Source organism: Diuraphis noxia, unplaced genomic scaffold, assembly GCF_037042655.1.
Source record: "Diuraphis noxia isolate RWA-SAM2 unplaced genomic scaffold, SU_Dnox_SAM2 contig0002, whole genome shotgun sequence".
In the NCBI taxonomy this organism is placed as follows: Eukaryota; Metazoa; Arthropoda; class Insecta; order Hemiptera; family Aphididae; genus Diuraphis; species Diuraphis noxia.
The window spans coordinates 9023216-9039876 of NW_028301712.1; the positions used below are offsets into that span (position 1 = coordinate 9023216).

The 16661-nt window shown below is 27.3% G+C and overlaps 1 protein-coding gene across 2 annotated transcripts in view; it reads left to right on the forward strand.

Annotated features, from left to right (window-relative positions):
• Positions 1 to 16661, forward strand: part of LOC107166160 (pyrokinin-1 receptor-like) — a 60377-nt gene that overhangs the window by 15632 nt on the left and 28084 nt on the right. For both annotated transcript variants that reach the window (XM_015514713.2, XM_015514712.2), the window contains exons 2-3: positions 6847 to 6955; positions 10517 to 10774. In XM_015514713.2, the coding sequence (XP_015370199.1) occupies positions 6903 to 6955; positions 10517 to 10774 (311 nt within the window). In that variant the 5' untranslated portion in view covers positions 6847 to 6902. The remainder of the gene's footprint in view (positions 1 to 6846; positions 6956 to 10516; positions 10775 to 16661) is intronic.

Sequence of the window (16661 nt, forward strand, 5' to 3'; positions counted from 1 at the left end):
TTTCGATACATTGAAGCTATTTTGGGGGCGCCTGGTTGCGAGTAGTTTGATCTCCTGATGTCGAGTGGGGCTACGCTGGTTGTATTAAGCACAATGGGAATAAGGTTGGAGCGAAAGACTTCGGTGACAAGCCTTAGTCCTGTGTTGTGCACAGTATCGATCACTTTAAGTGCTGATGTCTATAAATAGGAAAGAATTATATTAAAGTATAGACAGAATGAGTGCTTCATATATTTGTAATAGACTAGAAGAGTGACTTCCCCATGATTTGTGTGCCAGATATTTAAGGGTATTCATTTTTATGAGCGATTCTTTTCGAATATTCTTGAGATGAGGTATCAACGTGTTTCTTGAATCCAACATTATGCCTAATATTTAATGGAGTTTTTATTTGGAATAGGGATATTGTTCATTGTTATGGTGGTATTACCAAGGTTAAGTGCTATATTGCTTCCTGCAGGTAGTTTCAAGTATTATTATATGACATTATAGCAAGTAAATCTTATGAATGTCACATGCTTACAAATAATATCAAAGAATCAGTTAATCATAGCACATTATAATGGGCATAAAAATTAATATAAGTATAACATTTATATCAAATACTAACAATTAAAAATACCTCGTGGCTTCTTTGCTTTCAAAGCTATTCAACGATAGAACCGCAGTAACGTATATATAATATAAATGCTATTTAAATAAAAATGGCGAAATAGATATAATGAATCATAAGTTGTAACTTATAATTGGGAATTAAAATTTAATTTGATTAAACAATGCCAGTACATACTGCTTGGTATCTTAAACTTTGAAAATAAATAATCCAAAAAAAGTACTTATTTTACTTTAAAAATATTGGGGAAATGTAAACTTGGCTCACGGTTACTTGTGGTTTTTGTTGTTAACTCAGCCCGTAAAATGTAGATGATAAAAAAGGTCGGTTGTAAACTCAGCCCAATAATTTTGATCAATTTAAACCATTTCAATTTCAAAATTAAAATCTAAATTATACAATGGTTAGAAGTAACACTTAAAAATATAAAAATAAAGAAATATTTAGGTGAGTGAACACACGAAACACACAGCCTTTTACATAAACAAATTGCCTACATTATTACACTACAATTTTACTTATACTTTAGATTCTACATTTACTCAACGAATTTTATATTATGAATGATAATAATATAAAAATAAAAATATTAAAAAATTATTAATTAGATATTATAAGAAAATCTCAGAATGACATTTTTTCGGGACAAGTTTACACGTCGATCATTTGGGCGGTGGTAAACTCTCGCGATTGTATGGTAAACACTCCCGGGTGAATATTATGTTTATCTGAAAGAAATGTGTAAACTCTCCCAAGTCAATATTATGTTTACCTGAAAGAAATGTGCAAACTCTCCCGAGTTATTTGAAATGTTATTGCTTCTCTATGAATTGGCTACACTGCAGAGATTGTGATTATAATTTTTATTATGATTAGTATTATCGTATTTAATCTGTATTTATCTTGTGTTAACCTGTATTTGTTATTTAAATATTTAATTACCGTTAGAGTATTTTTAATTTAAATATTTAAAACGATATCGACTATAATGGCTCAACCAATTCTAACTGTGTAAAACGAATAATACCCCATGCTCCCCAGCTAGCTTAGTAGTACTCAAGTGGACCCGGGAGAGTTTACATGTTCTCTTCAGGTAGTACTGAACTAGACCCGGGAGAGTTTACATGTTCCCGTCAGGTAGTATTGGACTAAACCCGGGAGAGTTTACCATCGGGAGAGTTTACATGACATTAAAATCGGGAGAGTTTACAACCGCCCGATCATTTTTACCTGTAAAATAACAAAGCCAAGCTTAAAAAAGCCCTTTTAAACTATTTTTTCATTGATCCGAATACATAATCGTTAAAAATATTATACACGTTACCATTTATTGTGAATAAAAAAAAATATGAATTTTAAAATTTTAAATAAAAAAAATACTGGGAATAATTTAATCTCTTGAATCAATTATACAAATATAAATAGTACCCTAATTTTATTTGGTATGAAATTTAATATTCAAACGAGTGAATTTTTAAGTACCTACTGTTTTATTTTCAAGCGCTCACCACACGAGTTAATCGTTTAATAAATAACAACAGACACAGCTTTATATTAATATTAATATTTTATTCAGTAGATTTTTTTTCTCGGTTTTTCTAACTTAATCAGGTATAAAAAGCCATATTATATGAGTGACTATTTTAGTTAATTTACAAGCATTAAAATTAAATTAAATTTAAACATCACAGTAAAAAAAAATCAAATAATTTTTCAAATAAATTAATTCTAATTTTGTACTTCAACTTTTTCACATCTAGTAAATCTAAGTAGATATCATAATCTAATATATAATAATAAAGGCATTAATAATTAAATAATATTGACATTAATTATTGAAAACGTTAAAAACCAAAAAGTAAAAATTTATTGTTCAGCCTCACTACTTTTTAAGATTTACCACTATGTCCTAGGGGTAGGTCAAGCCAATAGAGTACCGCTGCTTTGATTTTTGAAATTATAACTTTAGATTTTTTTCTGTTTTTTAATGGATATAACATACAATTTGAAATTTTAATAAAATTACAAGTTTTGTTTTTTCTTCAAATTGAGCTCTAAAAATCAATATAGTAAAAATAGTGTATATTTTTAAGCTTAAAGGTAATTTTTTTTTTATTATTTCAACATCTTAAAAACTTTTGTAATAGCATTGAATAACAATGTAGTTACAATAATATTTCTTTATTGTGTTTTTAAGTTAAAAACTTTTACTGTAAAATGTTCACATAAAATGTTGCAGATGAATGTTTATACTATACATACCTACGCCATTTTACAGATTTTTTTATGAAGTATCTACAGCATTTAGATTATACATATATCCGGATATGAATAAAAATACTGAATTTTTGGTAATCTTTAGTACTTTTAACTCATCTTAACTAACTAGCTAAGTAAATATAATTTGAAAGTACTAATTCAGTACCAATATTATGGTAAAGATTTTAAATAGGTAGGTATGTTAGGAAAAAAATTCATTATCTAAATTACCTCTTTATTATAGTCAAATTGCATTGTTTTAAAAACTTTTGTTGCATTTTATTAAACAAAGATTAGATTAACTAATCAATAATTATATTTAAGTACTTATATCTGCTCTTACAATTTATTGCTAATTTTACGTTTTATAAGACAATCTCTTGAAACAAAAAATAATCAAAATTGTATAAACCAAAAATAATAAGTGATATCAATAGAACTAACCTTCGTGTAGAGTAAACAGATGTAAGATAAATTCAATTTGGATCTTAGACTTACAACACTTTTACAATCAAAGTTCACTTTTATGTTTTATTGTTATTATTATAATAAATAACTAATATCAACTATATACATCATTATTTAAAGGTATCATACAATATAAACGTTCACATCAACGTATAAGGCCAATTAAAATTATAATTATCAGATCCGCAATTATTATTAAGTTTCAATTTAACGGTTTCAAGAATATATTGTATTTTCACACGGTTTCTACATCATATAATATATTGCAATAGACGGTACATCATGATATGCTTTTCAATATTGTTTGAGTTACAATTAAATTATAATGAACACGTCTGACTGAATACTTTGATTGTGAATAATATAGTGTAGGTACCTATACCGGCTATACCTATAGGCTAAAAGTATATTGCATGACTTACACTAATTTATACTCGTGGCCTGTGACTAGACTCCTTAAATATACATAAAAAAAACGTCTAAAAAAACAAAACTATACAGTTGTAAATCCTGACAAGAATGACCATTCAATTATGTTACTATAAAATAACTAACTGACTGTGTTATTTCTTGATGCACTCTAAATTCTACAAATTCTATATTATTATAATATTTCAAAATTTCAAGCGCTCATCAACGCTTCTAAAAGATTAAAAGAATAATTATGATGGCATTGACAAAGTGTATCGTAACCAATGCTTTTAACGAAACGAAATAAGTTCTCGACCTTTGAGAAATTTTAACGAAATTATTTTAATCGAATATGTTTATCTCTTGTGCAGACACAAATGCGTGCTCTTTTAAGCAAATTTAACAGACACCAGTCACTGGTTTAAGTTATATTAAAGTGCACTACGTCTCAAATCGTGGTTTCAGCACGATTACAATCAACCCTCTACCATAATTCACCCTATTACATATCTTGTAATTCACAAATAAATCAGTAAATAGCTATATGATTATGGGCATCATCTTTTTTTTTTGTAAAAGCTTAAATTTTATTTTAATTAATACAATGCAATGCGTCTTCATTTATCAATAAAGTAACACCAGATATTGATATAACCATATTACCTTTCTCGTTTACATGTATAACTATATAACGTTATATTTCGTATCAATAATACACTTTTTTTAAGTAAATAAATTATTTGAGGTGCCCAATGGTGTTAATAAATTTATTAAAATACTTATATGAATACTATTTTATTGATTTCTGAAAATTATGTTATTTATTTCGTTCGAATTTAAATATATATGGTAAAGAATTAATCAAAAATCGAGAGTAATATTTTGAATACGATTTTTCTAACATGATAAATATAATTTTATTTGATTCGCAGAATTCGTCAGTTGCGTTGATATAAAATAGCTTAATCCCTCAAAAGTCTAATAAAGTCATTGCTATCTAACTACTATACCGTTTTATATATTATAATAGTCACGCCGTTATCCCAAAATTCGTTAAAAATAGGTTAGATACATAATATTGTAAAACGTAATTGAGGTTATATAGGCAACTGTATGAAATAATATATATATATTATCAAAATATTATTATGACACAACTGTGGCCGTGATTTTAATTTTAAATCGTCGTGATCTTTTGATACGTAATAATATGAAAAAGGGTAAGTTTGTCTGAAATCTATATCTGAACCCAATTTGATTAGGTAGCTCAACAAAATGTTATAAACATTTTGCAGTCACGCAATACCAAAAATATACTTCTTTCAATGAATGTCACTTACGATAGGACATATTTCTTTAAAAAAGCAATAAATATAAAATAATTTCATTTAGTCTTTAGTATTTTGAACACGTCATGTAATTTGTCTTTAAAGAAAAATTCTTAAATATAAGATACCAAAATATAGAAGTAGGAATCATAATCATTAATAACATTTTGTTGATATCCATTTTACAATGTAGGTGCGTACCTATATTAAAAAAAAACATAAAAGTTATGAATTACAATGTTCACATAATTTCGGTAATATTTTAAAGAAATATCTATACATTATATTACTTTCTATTTAGCAAATACGTAGCAGTTTCTAAAATTGAAAATAGTTTGAAACTTGTGATAAATTTGTTCATAGTATATACATATAGAACAATATTAAAAATGTTCTCTGTTTTTTTCGTTCTAATTTAAATTATTTAATTTTTATATTGTTAGTAGGTATTATTAGTCTGCATATTGTTTTAATTGGCAAAGGGTATAGACTATATAGAATGGCATTTTATTCAAAGTAGAGGAATAACTAAAGTAAGCATCATAATACAAAATAAGATTGTTTTTAAAGAAAAAGGAATTTTAATTTTAGAATATTTTTTCACAGTACAATAATTTATAACTCTTAGAATTTATTATTTAATGCCTACTGAAACAGGTGTTGAGTTTTTTTTTCACACAAATAATTAATTAACCAAAATATAAGAAGGTGCAATAATAAGAGGGCATTTGTTACATACATTAATATACAGTTGTGCTAATTAAGTACCATGCAAAAATGTATTTTTTTTTTTTTTATTGGTCTTGAAATTTATACAATTTCTGCTTCGACTACTAGGCCATTAGCATAAAATGTATTTTATTATTGCCATAAAGTGCTATTATTGAATAGCTTCTTCAATCAAGCCAACTATGACCTATTATGTACTATTATGTATCTCTTCATTGTGCTTATTGTAAATATTTTTTTTACAGATTGTACAAATTAAATAAATATGATAAAAAATAAATAAAATAATTGCTAATATATATATATATAATATATATTATATTTATTGATACCTGTGATGATTTAATTATTTAATTTTACAGATATAACTAATAAAGTAATAATAAACTAAATTTACTCTCGTTGATTGTTTTATTCGAATTGTTTTATCTAAAAAGTTTATCTTGATCAAATTACATATTATATTTATTACTTATGAATACATACACATAAATATTAATTATATAAAACTATAGCTTTATTAGGTATATCAAAAATAATATAGTTATTAGCTAATTAGCGATTACCTAGTAAAATTAGCAATTTTACTATAATTACCATTATAAATTTACCTATTAACTTGACAGTAGAATTTTAAAGCAAAACTTTCTGTAAAATATAAATCTATGTATATTTTCATAATGTTCATCTATGTAATTCATTTTAACTGAGATTTTGATTAATGAAATATAACTTCAGATTTAGTAAATTACATATAATATAGTTAATCATGGTAAATTATATAAAAGGTAAACAGTATCCAGAATTTGGCTGTTAATAGTGACAATGGAATATTATAGTTGTTTTATTTCTTTATTTTGATAAACTAGATAATTTAAAAAAAAAAATAATAGTATAACTTACTATTTTACATGGACAAAGACATTCCAAAGCTCGATGCTGAAAATAGAGAGTGCTTTTTTATTTATAACGTACGAAATATATTAATGCAGTGATTATGTACAATAATATATTTATTTAAATTATACTTTATTGCAGGGTTTCTAGTGCGATGGTGGTTTGAATAATGTATCAGTCGTACTGCATTTTTTAGTATGCTGTTTGAAGAAAATTTGAGGAATAACACCTTATACAGTGACAACATAAGGTAAACACGCTTGTATAATAAAACATTTAAATAGGTGACTACTTAACTAAGCATAATTCAAATAGGATAAAAACATATACGTACACAGAGCTCATAAATGCCACAGCAGTCACACATAATGGGGTACGATGATATTTAGATCGTCAAAAATATTGTTTTAATATTCATTTAGGTAACGAATATAAAATCGTGCCTTCTTAAACTCCATTCAACATGTATGTATAAATTATATTAAAAATAAGAACATAATTGGTAAAAAATATTCAATTTTCTTTTATGTGTTTCCGAATCTGATTTATAATCACTTAAATTGTCACTTGCTATTTCAACTATTTTCTTTAAAAATTAGGATCATGATCACAGAATTTTGTTTATTTATGACATACGCTAATTTTTTAATAAAATTATAATAATTGTAAATTTACTTATGAGCTCCATAATTAGATAAATAATAAAAATTTAACAATGTTAGGATGACATTTATTTTACTTTTAAAATAGAAACTCTAAAATGAACCACAAACAAGCGCCATGTACGTAAAATAAAAAAAAACCCAAGCAAAATTGTGCAAATTTTAGGGTAGGATTTAAACATAATAAGATAATTGTTTGGACAGAATTAACTTTGATTCAAATAAAATTTAAATTCAAAAAGAAGGAATTATGCAGTCATTATTATGATGTCATACCTACTAATTACGAATATATTTAATTACATTGAACGTTTGTAGACATAATATGCACCGTATATTTTTAATCTTAAATTACAGTACGTTTCTGAAACTACTGTGCAATATTTTTACAACCAGAGGCCAAGTACATGTTATAAGAGATTAAGAGAGTGATAGATTTTCACGCAGACAAACCAAAAATGTAATATTCAATAGGTATGAATATAGTTTACGGACTTATGGTGTTACAATTAGGATTTGGATGCATTGTTGTAACTTGTATCCGGAAATAAATCTTTTTGTACCTATTAGATTTCATTACTCTCTCATCGGCGATTTCTTAATCTCAGGCTGCGGACGGAATAATTAGTATTATAGGTCTTAAAAATGCGAATTATGATGATTCAAAGGGTACCTATTCAATTAAAATGAAAACATATGTTATTATAATGTTATCCAATACAAAATTAGTTAAATAATACTTAGGACTATACAATTTCAGTGCCTGGAGTAACATAAGATCTACACTTAACGAAAAGTTACTTTTATTCTCTTTGACTTTATCTGTAAATATTACCATTATGATATTCTTATCATACAGATTTTTAATTATAAAATTGACTAATTATAAGACAATAATATGTACTTAACGTATTCGACTTGTGGAAATACATAGAAAGTACTAAGTAGTGTAAGGGCCGCTTAGATACTATTAAAAATGAATGTTTAGTAAATCACAAATTGGATAGCTTTAAAGTCATGGAAAATCCATTACAGTAAGTGACGTCTCTTAGAGCAGAGTAGTAGCAATCATAGTGATAATATTGGTGAAGAAATGATAATATTTAATACTTTCCCCTTATTTGGAGTCCTATCATGCTAAATATAACTGAACTATGTGCAATTATTAATAAATTTAAAAGGTAGATTTTATTTTATTTTTTCAACTTATCACATATAAAATATCTTTTAAATGTATATAAATTTAAACGTTATTTGTAAATGTATAGCAACACTTGGCTTCAATTTACTAATACTATTATGAACAGAATTTGGGCGTTGAATTAAATAAGTAATTTTAGATGATTATATAAATTACCTACCTTGAAATTATTACTGTCATTCAATATAACTGACGTACTTCCAGTACATTGTTAACAAAAACTTTCATATGATTTTGAGCCTTAAAAAAAAAAAAAATAGAAAGTACCTAATATCTACTTATACGATAGGTATTATCAGCGCAAATTTAACATGATAATCGTGAAGACACAGCCAAATGGCAGACAATTTTAGAAATTGTAATGATGAATTACCTTTTTACTGCGGTTGCGAATTCTAAATTCAAGATTTCCTATCAGGAATATGATTTGGGTAGACAGAATTTCCGTATTCTGATTGAATTGTGCGATATCTGTGAAGATTTTCATTCAAATTTTTTCACATTTTAAACGAAATTATAGTAAAAAATTCTGAACCATTTTGTGTAGTGAATATTATTATTTTGTTATATCGCTCTGTTGAGAGGTTAAACTCGAGCCTGATATTTTACTGGCGATATTTAGATTAATCATCTTTGTGTATTACCATATCAGCTGAATATAAAAAATATTAATAATATCATTAAACGAAAAACGTGAGCACACAAATCAGTTGAGTCTATTTATAGTTAATTTTATTTGAGAGGGATAGTAATGTCGTTGCTCTTCCAATTTCAATTAAATCTAGAGAGTGATTATGTGAATATTTTAGTGATAAAAGTTAACTTCGGATGGTCTATACTCTATATTCAATATGCATGAGTACATAACTGTTGTATACTGTGACCACCGCAGCACTGTAGTATCATAGCATATCGCTTTCGACGGAGACAGACCGATAAAAGTATAATTTCTAATATCAATAAAACCATCAATTAGATATCGATATAATATAACCATTTCGCATGCTCACCGTTGTATGAAAATGAAGTTCCACTTTTTAAATCAAAAACTTAAACTTATACCGTGATGCCACCATACTATTCAAACTCGATCGATCACCATATTTTAGGTTTTATATTATTTTTATTTTTACGATGAGCTGGAATGCCAAAACTTATACCTAATATTTTATTTTCAGACAGAGTTTCGGTCTGCTGACTTTTAACAATCTTATGGCGCAAATCGCACGTGACAAATCGGCAGCGATATTTTATTTTTTCGATTTTCGATACAATATTTACAGCCTTGAAAGTTAATAAAAAGTCATAAAAATATTTAATTGTGAATACCTAATCTCTATCGAACGCTTATACAGTCATAGACTCACAGCAGAGCTCGACTATATAGCTATATAGGTAATCACGCGCACGGCGATGGCGTAGGTATACGCTAAAAATATTTTGTTTATTATTATTACTTTAATAATTTCAACAATTGTTATCATCACTTGATTTTTAGTCATCAACATTTTGTGTTATTTATTTATATATTCATTGGCGTAATCCCATCATTAAAATTCAGCAGCTGCAAAACTTTTATCTGTCCAATAATCGTAATGACAAATTAAGTCATATTTAAAGCTAATCGCTTTGCTCGCGTGTACTATAGTACCTATCTTTTTATATTTGATAACAATAAAACATAAACAAATATCAAAATCTATAAATTTTAAACATCGTATATGGTGTTTATGTACCATGGTCGATAATAATATTTATATGAAATTAATTACAGTAATAACAAAATATTTAAATAAGTTTATGAAAAATTTGACAATTCAGTATCCAGTTTCGGTGCAAGTGCACCGTCGTGTATCTCCCCACCCCCTAAAATTACACCAATCTATACATGTATTATTATTATTTATTAATCTTATTGACGTCCATCCGTGTTTCTGGTTTGAAATAGCTACGGCAACAACTACAATCGAAACGATGACCCGTGGGGCCCGAGAAGAGACTCACTACCGGTTGTCGTGCCCGTCACGCTCATCTACACTCTGATATTTGCCACGGGCATCGTGGGCAACGTGAGCACGTGCATAGTGATCGCCCGGAATAAGTACATGCACACGGCCACCAATTACTATCTGTTCAGTCTTGCCGTGTCCGACCTGCTGCTGCTGTTGTCCGGGTTGCCGCAGGAGATTTACCAGACATGGTCCAGGTATGATGACCGTGAGGTCCAGATTTGTATTTTCCTATTGGTGGGAAAAAATTTTTTTTTAAATAAAAATAGGTACCTACCTAATAAATAATTAATATTATACTGTTTGATAGCTAAATAGGATGCAGCTAATAATTATAGAGTAGATATCAATGCTATGATGTATAGGTATCACTGGCGCACCGCATAGTAATGAATCGTGATAATATTAATATTATAATATTGCACGTAACGTAGTACGTTATAAAACACCAACCTAGCTTATAGAGATAAAATGGTGAGTTCCCATCGTGCATCATTAATTGCCGAAAACATTAACCGCACACACTCGCCGGTCATTTCGTTATTCACGGATGTATTTGCTTCTACACCACACTATGTAATAATATGATCTCGTAAATGATAATATATGAACTACATTGAATGTATTTAAAGGGATTTTATCGTTACTGCAATTAGATTGGTTGGTATCCACCCCCCCCTCCCAAACACCTTATACGAAACGTCTTACGACCATCATATGTACATGATACAAGTAAAAATAAATATATATTATGGTAGGTTAAATTTTATGAAATTATTATTTACATTAATTTTAGTTGATGTTTTAAACGATTTTTTTCGCAAATAACTAATAAGGGATATTTTCTTTGAGTCATGTAGTATCTACCTATAATATAGGTCCTATATATATTAGAGATTATGACCACAATATGTTCTCAGAATGACAATAATTCGAACCTTAGGTACCGCAACCATGTTACATATCCAAGGCATTAGGACCTAACCCACAAGACATTTTATATGAACTTAATTTTATTTAATTCAAGCGTGATATGATATCTTTAAAGTAAAATATAAATTCATTTTCAAGTGGCCGATGTATTTTCAAGATCAATAAAAAAAATTACGGCGTGTAGTAGATACGTATAAGTTAAACGATTAACGAGTTTTATTTACGAGTAGTTTTCAATTAGGTATATTTCATGTAATGCTTTGAATACGTTACACAACCCATTTGCAAGAATGATAATATTTATTATTTGTACATTCTTTAGTAGAATATAATTTTGAGTCCACCATTTGTAGGTGGAGCTAGAATTATTATTCAATTTATTGCTGAACACGTCAGTTTTGACTTATACGTTGAATAAATACTAGCAACGATAAAACGGTCACATAATTATATTTACGATCAAATGACTAAAATATACATTTCTTTTAGACAGTGTGAAACATGTTATAAATTTTAAATCGGTATCGAAAAATATCCATTGTTAGTTCGCTTTTCATACATACGCACAATTTGTACAAATTATTATTGTTTGTAGTTAGAATATCGGTCTAAAATTATTAATAGTTTTTAAATGAATGAAGAGGATAGAATAAAGACGGCGTTGTTTCACAATTATACAAGAAAACCAGTTATTTTACATTTCAGAGCGCTTGGTTAAGTAGACTTTCTCACCTTTTATTTTGGAGTATTTCCACTCACGTACGACTTTTATACACATATTTATGATTTCTTTTTTTTAAACAATTATACAAACTTATTTTGTTGTTTAATTATTTTTTTTATTTTTTTTATGGCATAAAAAAGTATTTCAAGGCTTTTAAACATGTGACATAAATATAAAGTATCATTAAAATATTTTTAAGATGAAGTAAAACTGAAAAATTAACATTTTTTCAAAAATGTAAAATACGATAATGTTTCATGAAAATAAACTACACTTATAGGTATTAAACCTAGGTAGGTCAATTTCTAGTTCCGAGATCTAATTCATTAGTTTAGAAGTGGAATTTATGATGCCGTTGCCATTTCTGTCAAACTTCCTCTTGGAACATAAACTGAATATGTATGACATTAGCTGTATTAGATCACCACAGTCGTAATTTGGGAAATCTGTCATTGTCCATTTAAATAGAATTTCTTTTCATTATACATGTCCAATTATGATCTTATTTAGTCGGCACCAAACATTTCTTGTGAGTTTTCATCCTGATAGATATACTTTTAGATATATTTGTTTGTAAGGGCTATAACGTATTTTATATAGTAACTCCATCTGATCTTTTAAGAGTTCCCAAGGTTAATTGCAAGGATAAGGGATAAGCTATTGTTACATCATTCAATATTGGTTCGCGAGACTAAAATCATTGTCATGATGGTTTATGTAAGATTTCTTGGATTGGTAAATGTCCAGCCATATTGGAATCGATCAGTTTATTAATTATATTGGTCGCGGAGTATTGGTGTTTAAGTTCGTGAGTTTTTATGAAATGGTTGAAGACATTCTTAGATGCAAAGAAAAAGATGAGAGGCTAGCTGAGACTGAAGCAAGAGCTGCTCTAAACGACTGAGCTTCCTTTGATAAATCAGCAGAACGGGATTCCAGACAGGCGGGGGCCGAGAATAGAATTGACGAACGGGACTGATATCATATCATAATTATTAACTATATTGTTTAGTATTAGGTGAAGAAGTGCAGAAGATTTCTGATGTTAATTACTTGCGCTAAGTAGTTATATTCATTTGTTAAGTTTTGTGTTAAATGTTTTTCATTAATAAACGATGGCAGCAGAGGAGTAATATTGTGCAAACAGACCCTTCTCCGCTGTCGGTTCTAAATAGGAAAAAAAAAGTTCATGAGGTTTTATATTAGATATCACTTAACAGCTTCGGTATCATTAACCTTTGCGCTAATTTTAGATTAGTAAGCATATTTAACAATAGTTTAGAAGTGTTAGAAATATGTTTTATTTGTTTTTGTAAGTGACTGCATCGCCAAGACAAGAATATATAATTGAATAAGCGGTAGTTAGAGACGCACTCTGGCGGAGTGTGTCACATAGGGGTGTGTAATGATAATGTGAGTGATAAAAACACACATTTTCGTTGTTGTAGCATCATAGAATGTATCATGTAAAAGTTGCTTGTATTAATTTTTAATAAAGTATGAATATTTTTTCTGTATTTATGATAAGTAATCTACCTATTGTTTTATCAAAATGGCATACATAACAGTAACAAATAAATAAAAACGTTACACACTACAAAAACGACTAGTGATAGTTTTTTACACATAACTAACCATATTTTTCCATAATTTCAGTAATGAAAAAATCAAATACACTTTATGAATATAATATATTAATTAAAAATTATACAGAAAATTAAGGATGACAGGCATTGTCAGCTCATCTATAACTACAAAAATGTCATATACAACTGTAACTTTATAGGTACTAAAGTATTTAAGGAAAAAAATTCGTCGCTTAATTATGGGAAGAAGTACGAGAACTTGTATTAATAATCTTGTATAATTCAAGGCATAAAATAATTCATTAAAATTTGGGGACTGGCAACCAGAATTATTAGTGATCATGGCATTTACTACATATTATCAATATAGTTTGAAGTTTTTTGAAATCAACAAGTGATCAGTCAATAGTCACACCATTGCATTTTTACCCAAATTAAGTTTATGAGAATGATATACTCGTATAAGGTATAGCACAAGTTTAAATTTCCGTTCATATAATTTTCACATGAAAATAAAACTATCATATTTAAAAAATGTTCATCCATTTTGAATTTAATATGTATAGCAATATTTAATAACTACTAGCATGTGCAGCTGCATTTGATTTAATTAAAATTATAAAACGATCCAAAATGATAAATTATTTATGGGGAAAGAACGTTTTTAAAATAACAAATAACAGTTGTATATTATAAAGTATAAACAAAGAAGGATATAATGGTTGTAAAATAATAGTATTATGACGATAAAACATACTCGTTATTGACCGAGTAAAACTTATAGAACATGCCTTGGGGACACATTTGAATAACTGCAAGTCGTCTAATATAAACTAAAAAATCACATACTGCAGGAGTTGAGTGACTTTGACATATAAAAAATATATAGTTAATGTGCGTGTGTGTATCGTAAATGAGGGTGTTTGACGTTTGTACAATCTAATAAAATAATATTTGAAGTAGACATTTGATAATATTATATCCATTTCAGGTGTAAAATAAAAATCAAGATTCGACATTCTGTAGTCTAATAATATTGATTTAGGACACAAAAAACTAAGTAATCTATGCTAATTTAAGCCTGTATTGGATAAAGATGTTTTTGTTTTAAAAACAACAGATGTTACGAAAATGATTATCTACGTGTAAAGCTAAAAAGATGATTTTTTTATAATAACATTTAGAAAAACAAAAGGTTATTATTATTCCTCTATCTTTAGAATATTTAAATTAAATAATAATGAAACCATGCACTTTAAATTAACTAAAAATGTCTGTTTCTTTAAATGATTAAATATTTGAGTTCGAGTTATTTAAATAAAGTAATTTATTATTACTTATTACTTATTAGTTATTACATTATAAGTTAATATCTGAGTTTTTAATATACGTCAACATAGTTATATTTCAACCCATCAAATTTTATATAACTTAAAGTTTAGACAATGTTACATTTTTTTAAAATCATTTGAGTAATTATTAGTAGGTATTTTAAATATTTGTTGATCAATACATAAAAAAAAAAAATTAGTTTTATTTTAATCTGTATATTATATATAAATATATAACATTTTGATGCTTGACTTTTAATTAAATTATATAATTAACTATATTAACCTTTATTATAATTTATTTATTACATAAATGAGTATCATATACATTTCCAAAAATTAAATATATATCAATACTATTATTATAATATGAGCAAGTTTAAATGAATTAATTCGATTTTAAATTCAAATAATGAAACTTACTTAACGAAGCCTTTTAAAACATCAGTGTATTTGGGTTAAAAAATAAGTGATACAAATATCATATGTTTTCTAAAAACCTAGGTTAAATTAGTATTTTATACTCATTAATCATAACCCTAGGATAATATATGTCGATAAAATATTACAGTTGTTACGAGTTTCACATTTTAAAATGATTATCACTTTTTAATACATTCATAGTCATTCCTTATTAGTTATTATAGTGAAAATATTTTTTTATTTTTTTTTCGCATTGAACTTAAAACATCAGCTACTTGGTCATTAGTTATTAATAAACATTTGTTTTACATATTGCTTACATTTTAATTTAAGCTCTGATTAGGTGACATAATTTGATTTCTATCATTAAGTTGAAAATGTTGTTATTTGATTGCAGATCAAAGTATTATTGCTGGAAAAGTGTATACGAAACTTTTTAATAGAAATATACGTGATGCAGTTTCTGTATTATTAGGCATTGTTGATTAACTGAATGCTTTTATGTATTCGATTTGAGGGATATCTTCAATTGTATTAAATAGTATAGTTTGATCTTTCTTCGTCAATAATGAATTTGTGGTTGTTTCTGCAAATGTTTTGCTAACATTGGATTGTGGTTGTGAGGAAGTTGTGTTGAAATAGTTTGTGTCGAAAATGTTCATAATTAATAGACAGTCATGTCGACGAGAGAGATTACACCTACATCGGTACCTACTATGTTTGTGGGGAGAAGAAATAAATGAACATAATTTCTTAATTTCAGTGTCTGATACTGCTATCAGAAGTATCTGTAATAAGTTATCTGTGACAATCGATGAATCTGGAATGTATGTGTGTATCAGTTAGTTACTTAACACGTACTAAAAAAATTTTAAAAATAAAACAATAGGAACTAATCCACTTTACTGCCCCATGCAAATTTTTCTTTTTTTTTTTTTGGAACTGACTAATGTTTTCTATTTAAGAACAATGTTGCAATCAGAATTTATCGGTCGGACTTAGTTTCGAAGTTATGGCCTTTGGAAGTTCGCGATTTTGCGTTTTTTTGCATACCCAATACGCTATAATTTACCACGATTTTATTTTT